General features: G+C 39.5%; 1 protein-coding gene across 3 annotated transcripts in view; it reads right to left on the reverse strand.

The window, feature by feature from the left end:
* The window catches only part of DLC1 (DLC1 Rho GTPase activating protein), a 221,963-nt gene that overhangs the window by 25,794 nt on the left and 184,720 nt on the right, over positions 1-11,449 (reverse strand). For all 3 annotated transcript variants that reach the window (XM_054065280.1, XM_054065281.1, XM_054065282.1), the window contains one exon: positions 270-341. In XM_054065280.1, the coding sequence (XP_053921255.1) occupies positions 270-341 (72 nt within the window). The remainder of the gene's footprint in view (positions 1-269; positions 342-11,449) is intronic.

Consider the following 11,449-nt stretch of genomic DNA (forward strand, 5'->3'; position numbering starts at 1 on the left):
AACGAATGATTTGTGCTATGAAGATTTTGGAAGACTCAGACTAAAACAGAAACCTGGACCAAATTTAAACTCCAACATTGTTTCTGAATCTCATTGGGTTTGGTACATCTCAGCACCTGGTGGGTAGCAGAAAGCGGCCCAGCCCCTAAAAAATGCCTTATGTGCTGTCACTTCAATTGTGCTGCTGGAACGTTATTTATTGGTAAGTATTACATCTTATTGTCTGAAAATTGCCAGAGGATGATCAACCTGTAAGCTCAGGCACCTACCTTCATACAGCTGTGCATACTGCGGGAACCCAGCCGCCCGCAGCCAGTCACAAGCTTCCTTGGCCTCGATTTCTGTAAGATGACAGAAACAAGACAACCTCTGATTAGTGATGTGCAAAGCAAAAACTTCCTCTCCGCCAATTCTACTATTCCCGTGACAAAATAAGCATGAAGATATTCAGCAACTTTGTACTGAGATGCAGCTTTGCTTATCCCAGTTTGCTTTTCTTCTCATGATCAAACACACCTTAGATTCTGGAAAGTCACTAGCATCCATCCATGATTTATCAACAACTCATCATTGTCATAGTCAGAGAAACAGATGAAGAGTGCAGGAGTTATGGATTATTCTATACAGGTTTTGTTAACACTAGAGAAAACAGCACCCCAATCAATTTGAACAGTATTTGTTCAACAAATCTTGTGGTCCTCTTGGCACAACTACTTTACCAGAAATTCCTAGAAGAGCTTGTCATACTTTGTGCTTTAACATTTTGTAGATGGTACTGACAGACCAAAGCCCAAGAACAACTGACACACTGTACTGCAGGTCACTCAAGCGTGTATTCAATACCCAACAAGAACCCAGTTTCACTGGAGGTCTTCAAGGCATTTATGAGTTATGTGGTATATTACAGGAAATTCAGCTAACTTTCCCTCACACTGCCCAAACCGGCATGCCACAAAATTATATTATTCATATATATATACCTCACACCAAAAGAAAGGAAAGATTCTGCACATGGGCTATATTAGTCTATGAATAAATTACACATAAATTTACTTGCTACCTAATACAAGCAGAAGTAAAGAAAATGTTATTAGCTCAAACTAGGAATATGTAGAAGCTACTTAGGGTATTCTCCAAGTGTTCAGGAAATGGACTGCATTAATTTTGTTCTAAAACTTCAAGAAAGTACTACTGGAAATTTAGCTCCCTGCTTAGAACTGATTAAACAGACAGTGAGCAATCAGAAACTCTTAGAAGTTCATCCGGCTTTGATAATATTAATTCTTCTTGATGGCCCAGAAAAGAAAAGCTTCATTATGTACAACTCAGTAGACAATTTTGCCACCTACTTGGAGGGGATACTGTTGCTACCTGCTGCAGAAACCATTCATAAAGGATTTTGCTCAGAATTGCTCAGAATGCAAGTTACTGCACATAAAGCAGCAAAGAGCCAAGCATAACATACGCAAAATATCTCAAGATTTTGGAACATCATGAAATATTCCCAGAGAGATAGAGGCACAAAGTTAGAATTGGATGAAATCGCAGGCACCTTTTAGCATCACTAAAATGACAGCAATCCTCCTCTAATCTTCCAAAAAGCTACAGCAGGGTTAAAATATTTATGCTCTGCCAGACTACTCTGCTAAGATACATACCCAAACCCAAGGGTTAAGGTGAGCCAAAGCACAACATTCCAGATACATAAACAGCTAAAAATCCACTCTTGCTGAAGTCAGGACAAGCAGGCATTTGTGTAACTTGTGTTTTTCTTCACCTTTGGGTTATAGGACCACATGAGAACAAGCACGTACAGATATATTGACTTAGCTACTCATTACGAAAAAACATTCCTCAATTCCAATTGCAAGTGATTGTAAATTTTTGCTTAAAGTAGTATTTTAATTGCAGTATCCCGAGGGAATACATGTGAAAGTTAATAAATATGGGGGAAAAAAAAGAACCTAAAATATATCTAAAACTTGCACTGCTAAAGCATAAACAAACAACAGACTACTATCTCAGAAGCCATGAAAATACTAAACTAAAAAAAAATCTGAAATTAATTTCTAAGAGTACTTAAAATGAAGTTAACTCTCTTACAGCTCACATCCTGCAGAAGCATCTCAACTGAATGAGAATTTTACTTGGTTTAAAACTGAAAAAAAAAGATCCATGATCATGTGTATTTACCTAAAAATGCAGGTAGATGCTTCTAGTTTAATTGAAAGAAGTATCAGATTCCTTGCTACTACAGCGGCTCTTAAATGTGTTTAAATATTTGTTCTCAGGTCCTTTACCGAGCACCCCAAGTGTATGACCTGCATAAAATTTCCAGAGCTAGAAGTTATGAATATGCATTTATCAGACTTTTTTAAATTAAGGTTCTCTATAGAAGCTTTGTGTATCTCTTCTGCAAATACATACATAAGTTATGTGAAAGTCATATTTTATGGGCAGCCAGGTGTCAGGTGCCTTTGGGATTTTCAGAGCATATTTGCTTTCAAAACACCTTTGCGAATCCCCCAAGAAGCCTATCTAGGCAATGACATAGCTGAGTTATTCCTGGCTGGCCACAAGAACTGCAGAGAACAATAAAACACCAGTGCACCTGCTTACCGATTAGGCTAGGCAAATGCCTAGGGCTGGGTAGAGGACAGCACCAAAGATTTAAAAGCAATATTTGTCCCATTTTCATGTCAAATATTTTGGGAAAGCCAGAGCTCTACCCTCTGGCTCTTGTTGCAAGTCTTTGGAAAGGTGAGAAATTGGAGTCCTGTCTTGAAGAGTGACTAGGGCTCTCTCCGTTTCACCTCTGTCCACATAAAGTGTGTCAGAAAGGGATGTGGCAGGGATATGGGTGACAGAGCAGAGGCAGGGCCTCAAAAACCAGCTTCTTTTGTTCAACTCCAGTTGGCCAAACCAAGGATTGCTCCTACACTGTACCAATATGTTGTGACCAGAATGGAAAGATCATTTCCAACCCAGTTTCCCCATCTCAACCCTGATGGTTACTGAGGAGCCAGAGTATGAACAAACCTGTGTATATATGTGAAATTCAGGCAGATCAAAATATAGCCTGAGTGAGAATCCAGCGCAGGGTGTGCTGAATAGGCTGTACAGAAAGTCAAGAACACAGAACAAGCTTCCTCACATAAGAGATACAAACTTAAACAGCTGAGAGCTTGTATAGTTAAAAAGTTCATTACCACAAGTTCTATGAAATATGCCTTTGAGGAAAAAAATACTTTAGTTAAACCTGAGGTTCTGGCCAAATAATTTAAACTACGCTAGGGGCAAAATCTCATTCCCACACTTTCCAAATAATAGCTTTTCTTCCAGCTCAGCCGCATCAGCCTTGGGCCTCTTGGTTTGCCATCAGCCACGGTTTCATATCCCCGTGGACATGGCAATATGCACAATATCCTTGTCATCTGGATCAATGGCAACTGGGATAATGAGGGACAAAACAGAGAAGACTAGAACAAAAAATCAGATTTTTCCACTACTTCTGAAAAGTTTTACAAGGGATGGGGCACTCGGAAGCCTTTGCTCAGTCTCCCCGGTGACCCAGGTTACAGATCATTACCTGACCTACAAACTCACTGCCAAGCACTGCTTCTGCTTGGCTGGGGTCAGCTGAGAGTCACAGGGAGGAGAGGGAGCTTGCAGAGGAACTCTACACTGCTTTAGGAAAGCCCTATTCCAGCCCTAATTAATCTGCCACGATATGCAAAGCAATCTCTCACCTTGAGCATCTTTTCAATGAAGACCTGGAAGCTGAGCTGACACTACTTGCTGCAGGCAAGGGACTGACCTCATCCTCTCCTCCCTGCTCCATCCCTGCAGTTCCACTTCCTTTCTGAATCAAACTGCTGTACCAGTTAAAACCTTTACAATAAACTACAATTCAGTATACGTTCCAGGCAAGAAATGTATGTGCAGCTTTTCACGTGTCCCCTGCACCCTCCCCCAGCAGCAGGAAGTTCTTGTATGACAGAAATGCTGGCAAGAAAGAAACCACGCTACTATTTCTATATGTCCTGATACACAAGAAATTCTCTTAGAAAGTAAAACAAAACAAAACAAAAAACTGCAAAATAACCCCCCCCAAAAGGAGTACAATGAAGTCTTTATTCTTGGTGTCGCGTAACCAAACAGCAGGCAAATGTGTTTAAGGGGAAACAGGAAATTTTTATTGGAAACAGCTTTATTTGTTAGTCCATTTCACAAAGCAGGCCTCGATGCTCAAATCAAGGGTAGGGGTTCCTTTTGTGTATGGTTGGGAACCATTACTCCTTATTTACCCACTTCCTGGGGGGTTAAAAGGACTCAATTCTTCTGCAAACTGGTAAGTGAAAATGGAAACGTCTAGCTTCCTTTTTGTTTAACTTTGGTTAATCTTGGTTCCTGGCCCTGCAAGTTTAAAACTTCACAGCAAAAATATCTCAATTCACGCTTTGTTTGATACTGCAGTTGCAGAACGGAGAGCTCTCAAAGACGTCTTGTTGGTCGATACATTCCTTCCTATAGAAAATAAACCCAGAGCTTGATGCTGCAATAAGGTCCCTTCAGAAAACAAAATAATCATAGCAGTCTAGCTAGGAGCAGAGCAAGATCATTTGCTTCCACTCTTAGATCCTTTTTGCTTCCATGACGTAACACGCAACTGAAGCACCAGCTTTTTCAGGGTCTTCAGGACAAAGTTCAAAGCAGATGTATCTTTGTACAGTCATGCCCTGACTCCATTTTCACCTAAGTGCTAAACATCATATGAATGGTTTTCCAAGCAGATGGTTTCCTCTTGCCTCAACTCAGACACATTTATAGCCATATTAACACCTCCACACATCAGTTCTACTGATTTCACCTTTTGGCTCTGTTAAGATTGTAAAAATCTGTAGCAAGACCAGTCAAATCAACACTGCTAAAATAAAATTTCAGCAAAAATGAGTTTCATTGCTGAAGGTCCACGCCAATGCCATACCTAACAACTGGCTTATTTGTCATTCTTTTTGGTCTTAAATTTTGATCAGGTAATTCTCATCAAAATTTGCTATTTGACCCTTTCAGAAAAAAAGTAAAAATTGAATATAAAATCATCTTCCTGAATTAGCTTGCAAAACAGATTCTCTACCATGTGATGCAGAGAATCTGATTTCTCACTATAAATACCACAGATGAACACGCTTGCTCCTTGCTGCGGCTCATGAAACTCCACAAACTACCTGCTTCCTAAGGCACAGATGGAGCAACAAGCAAGATTCTTCCCTATCGAAGACTGATGCTCCAGTTTAAAGCCTGCAAAAAGGCTTGCATGCTCAGAAACCTGTCCTCTTTTCCTGTCTGTATCAGAAATTACCTATTCTCACACATGCCCCTATGAAATCTCTGGTGCTTCACAAAATTTCCATTCAACTCCAAAAAACTGAGCTATTAAGAAGTTTGAGATTGTTGGGCGGGGATCTTTTTTTTTTAAGACCAGCTGTGACATATACGAGAAATATTCTTCTCTGGAAAGAATTCCACTGCCTAAGTACGAGCAATCATTTTTCCGAGTTCTTGAATTACATCCTTGACATGCGAATTGCGGTTCCAACACTAGATTTGATCACACTATTTCAACAACTCCATCTATAGGTACTTGAATAGGGATGTGAAATCTGAGACAAACCAGCAAAAAAAGTACACTACAGCAGCTGTCTGCAAATGAGCAGCCCAGGCACTGAAAATGATAAATCAGGTCTGTGTAACGTCATATGCCTGCAGCCCTACAAAGCCAAGACAGTATGACTTCCTAAGAGTTAGCCTGCTATGTGTCCATAGCCTCCAATGGTCTTCGCTTTGAAGATACGTGAATGTAGCTTGAAAATAATTAAATTCCTTTTCCTAAGTCTGTTTTTTCTCAAACCTATATAGTTAACCATTCCTTAGGCAGTATTATTAACTGAGTGAGCACACCATACCTTTCAAGAAAACAGCATACAGCAAGGGCTACACAAAAATGTAATTAACGAAGCGTTTTATAAGGATAGTGCCCTTAAAACGAACATTGAACTGGGTAAGCTTGTCAATAAATATTCAACCACTAAAAGCTAAGGAATTCTGAAGATCCCATTAAAAGCTCTTGCCAAATTTCTAATGCAGTTGGAATCACTTCTTCTTCTAAGAGAACAATCTAATCTTATACAACTGTCCTAAATTATTAGTCTGACACAAACAGCCCATGAAGTACTCATGTTTTAAAGAACCACTGAGTCCAAGAGAGTAACAGAGATGGCTTTTGAACATATGATGAGCTTTGAAGTAAAAGCTAAACATCTTTCCGAGAGGGTTCCTTTTCTCCTTTCACCTTTAAAGCACAACCTACATCTTGCAATAGCAGCTGCCTATTTTATTGTGCTCCTGTATTCCACTCTGCTTCAGGTCACCTTCCACAGCGAATAATACGTGTGCTGACCTCCCCTTAACACTGCATGCCTAAACAGTCAATTCAAGCCAATACGGATGCGCACACAATTTAAAGAAACTATTTCCTATCAAAAGCTTTTTTGAGTAAAACCCCATGAGTTCTTGAAAGAAACTATACATGGCAACAAATATATATATATATATATATATATATATTGCTTTCTAGTCATAAGAACTGTAGAAAGAGGTGGTAGAGGGGAATGTCACCCAAATATTTCTCAGCTGTGCTGGCTTTGGTTAAGTATGGGAATGGCTTTTTCACGTTATGGAGCCTTGCAGCAAAACAGTAATTGTGCTGCTGATGTTATGTATAAACCACAGGACACTGGGAGAAGCAGAGTATGTTTGGAATTTGTGTGGGAACAGATGAAGAAGAAGTAGGGAAACAGATGTTTAAGATCATATATTGATATTTTCTCTGAAAAAAAAATCAGGAAGCTTGAACACAGGGTTTTTTTTTCAGTATAGCTTTTGGAAAGAACAAATGGCTAACTTCCACTGATGGGGCTTTATGTTTGTTTATCCCCTTTGTGAAAAGTTAAATTAAAAAAAATATTTATACACACACAACAGTTTTTCAAAACATCTGCATAGGTGTATGTTGAGTGTATGCAATTTCCCTCCCTAACTGAACCAGGTTACATAATATAGCAGCTTTAATTGCTCACCAATCCTCTTGGCTAGCACAGGAAACACAATACTGCTTTTGTGAACAAAAATCTAATTAACTTGAATCTCCTTTTTATAGTCTTCAGCATACTGCAATCACTTCAAAAGTTTTTCAGCTCAAAACTTAACAAGAGAAACAGCATTTGATGAAAATGTTTAAAATGTTGAGGGACTAAGCTTGCTGGGATCAACAGGAGTGTCTATGAATTTTGTAGGAATTAAGTTCTTCCCAACATGGATTGATGGGTCTATAAAACCCAACAATACTCTTCTGCAGGAATAAAGGTGATTAGTGTCACAGTTCTTATTATTTTTACCATTAAAAAAACCCTAAAATGAGACTCCTACTTTCTCTAAATCCAGTTGTGCTGTAAACTCCATCCCAAGCACAGGGAACAGTCCAGCTTATCAACAGAGCACAAGGAAGGACTGTGCCTGCTGGCAGGAGGGCAAAGAGTGTACAACCACCACCCATAGAGCATGCCCTGGCTGGCAAGCACTCCTCCCCTCTGTCAAACCTGGAGCAACTATCCTGCTCAGAATACCATCCAAGCAGCACCATTGCAGGATTTTATACAGGAACAGAGGGATAAAAGATACTCCCGATGTATCCGTCAAGCACTTTCCTTATACCCTCTGTAAGAGATGACAATTACTGCTTATGTTCACACTATTAAGAATGCTTCTAACTGCTTAAAGTCAGCTACATTGCTTCCTAATTTCTTGAAGACTTTGGGAAAGCGTATTTTAGGACACAAAAGAACCATCACAACTCCTAATTTAAACTGTAAATGATAATTTATAATTTATTCCTAAATGCTTTTTGTATTTTGAGCATACACATGAAGATTAAGAAATTTAGAAAAGAACACAATATAAAGTTAAAAACTATATTTGTCTAAACAGGAAACTAAAGCTCCATATGTCAGCTTTCCTGCCAAAGAGTGATTCCTTTTATAGATTAAAGATTATCTTCTCCCATTTGATTTTAAGAAGGTTCACGGATGAAGAGGAACAAGATGTCAAATGACTTAAGAAAACCTTAAGAAATAATTGGGCACGTGGGTTATTTATCTGACCTGATTAACACAGGGTGGTCTTGGAGGAGGATTATTTGGGGCAGAGAAAGCAGTTAGTCAAATCCTCTGAAGGAGGTCATGTTGACAGATTCCACAGTGAGAAACAAATACTCCTCCAAAGACTGGGAAATAGAAGATGGCTTTAACCTTCTCTTCTTGCAGAAAAGACTTGGTTAGAATGACCTTTGAGAACATACTGAAGAGCAAACATTAACCATTGATACTCCCAAAGCCAGCACTAATAATCTCCCACCCCACCCTGCCTGCAAGCTAGTAAACTTGCATACTGTATGCAAAGCTGAAATTAAAGGCTCATTGCTCCAGAAGGAGGCAAAAGCCAGTGGGTCTAGTGTGACAGATACATGACTTAAAAACTCCCACAGTCTGGGTTACCTGCTCAGATCTAAGAAGTAATAATGGTACAGAGGATCTGAGCTGTCTCAGCTGTTCATACAGAGGAAATTGGAATTTATACAGTTACCTCTAGCCTTTTAAGCCAAAACCTCAAACTCACCCGCACACATAAGAAGAATTATATGGAAGGACTACCTTTGCATCATAACCATTGAGTGCTTACCTCACTAATGACCCAGTCCCCAAACTGCAACCTCCACAGATGATAACAACCCTAGATACAAAATACCAGTGGCAGTGAAACAGCCCAACATAAAGCTGGTTAGTGTCCCAGCTCAATGCCTGTTGCCCTAAATCAAAATTGAAGATGCAAACATGGTTTTTTTCCAAAGTAAATATTACTATGAATTTTATATTTCCAGATATTACAGTATTCTTTGTGACACTGCACACTTGAAATGCTTTTCACAGTACCTGATCGAATGGTCAGACTTTCTGAGTTCACCATTAGGGATAACAGAATTATCTAGATACAGCAGAGCTATGGCAGCACTGCAAAGCCAACACTTTGCAAAGAAAAGTGCACTGCAAAAGAAAGCAGAGAAAAGAACCAGAAAGCTGCAATTGCAGCTGACTCCTGTGCCATTTTCATGAGACTTGCTCATCATTGCTGGAAGACAGACTTTTTTTTTCCTTAAAACAGAGGAAGGGGCGGGGGGGAACCTAAGAGAAAGGTAAAAAGAAAAAACTTTGAAAAATTTTGGAAATCAAAAAACATGCGAGATAATCTTGATACCCTACACCAGTCAGGGTTACTGACAGCAGAGGTACAAGCAAAAAATATACTTGAAATTGCTGAAATTACCAAGATTATTAGATATGTACCCTTACTACATCACCAGAGAGTATATAGCATTTTGTAATTCATTATTTGAAACATTGAGGATAAGACTTTAAACAGAACAATATGATGTTCAATGAAGAAATATTAATTATATAGGAGCATCATCTTTTTACTTTGTGGAGATCAAACGTGCAGGTTTGCTGTGAACTGCAGATCGTTTGATTGTTGTTGTATTCCTATAATACGCACAGGAAGGAAAGGGAAACATCTGAAGTTATTTTTATTTCCCCGAGTTTTCTGGCTATACTGTATGAATGCTAGGGTGGGTCAGGCATTTTCTGAAATGTGTCAGGGTCCTTTTGCATAGTCTCATTTCCTTCTTCCTATTGCTAGGGGGATAGTTAAGCATGAAAAGCACTCGTTTACAGTACAGGACTGTCCTGTTAAGCTCCTGAGTTCTCCTCCTCCATCTCCTTTTACCCAGCCAAAGGTGCAGTTGTGTTTATGTTGAACCCAACAGCAAAACTCCACCTTTCAGAGGGGAATTAGGAGAAAAGTCTGAATCTCTCAAAAACCCCAAACACAACATACTGAGCTGTTCTGAACCAGAACTCATAAATTCACATTCCTCAAACCAACCATTGCCTAAGACGTAATGAATCAGAAGGAACAGAAAAGTAAAACCACGTCACCTCTCATCTCCTTCTTCTAGGAATCCTAATACAAACATTTGAGATTAGTACGTAAGGACAATTGCAATTCCATTTTCCTGTCCACACCAGAGGCAAAATACACAGTTTCCATGACTAGCAGCAGTCTTTCACTACAGCCTAGCAAGGGCAGCTGCGGAACTGGCTAGGAAGACCCTGACTCGTGAATTAAAAATCCTGGACTGAATCTACACAACAAAGATTTAAAACCCAAATAAGAACGTAACAAAATATATTCTTCCTTTTAACTGCCTCTTAGAAATGAAATTTAACAATAGCTCCATGATGTTTAAGACAATGCATCTGCACTTCCTTTTGATAAAAAAAAAAAAAAAAATCAATCAACAAACCATGTTATTTTAAAAGAGAATAAAGAGACCAGGAAGTCCTAGAGCTCCAAAAGCTTTGATTTCCATGAACTTGTAGATTAAAGGAATCTTATCAAAACAATACCTACATCTTCTTTTGAGTATATTATATTCCAGAATCAAAGAATCTCAGCCCTAATCAGGATCCCACAGGCAAACTGAAGTAGTAATCCAAACCCATTTGCTACAGCCATTTGATCCCACTTCCTGGCCACCTCAGCCCTTCTTTTTGTTGTTGCTCCTACTGGAGATGCAGATTAGGAGGCCTACAGGACATCAGTAAGGATACCTGGAAGACAAGATAGCAGGCTACAGCTGCGGGATCAACAGACGTGCCTAACACCCACACTAGTAACCACTCCATATGCTGTCAGCCAGCAACAGTCTGGTTGCCAGATGGATGCTTAATCAGTCATACACGGAGGCTCATATAAAATCTCCCTGTCTACTGTTTTCCTTAAATTCACTACAAACAGACTTAACACAGAATCTGACTCAGAGCATTGTTACTGATTTGCTGCTGGGAATTTCTTGATCAGGGCAGGGCAATTCAAATAGATCACACTCCCGTAAAAAAATAAAGGCATCTATAATTGATGACTAAGATGAAATTACACTCCCTAATCTTTCAATTCACATGTGTTAAGCACTATGACACATCAGGCAGAACCTTCTGACTTAAATACATTGTTTAAATGTAGTTATTTCTTTGACACTACTTTTCCCGAAGAGAACAGGAGGTAAAAAGAAGGTTGTTCCAAGTGCCCTTGATTAGCAATAGAGCTCATTAGGCTAATGGCAACACATCGCTCAACAACTTCACAGTTATGGTAGAACTAAGTCATCGGTGGCTGTTTGCAAAAACCGGGAAGCTGATAGGGAGGGAAAACTGCCCGACTGGAAAACAGCATCGGTTTTCTGTTTGCCCGGAGAACAGGGCGGAGGGCTGGGGGG

This window comes from Cuculus canorus, chromosome 4 (genome assembly GCF_017976375.1).
Source record: "Cuculus canorus isolate bCucCan1 chromosome 4, bCucCan1.pri, whole genome shotgun sequence".
Classification (NCBI taxonomy): Eukaryota; Metazoa; Chordata; class Aves; order Cuculiformes; family Cuculidae; genus Cuculus; species Cuculus canorus.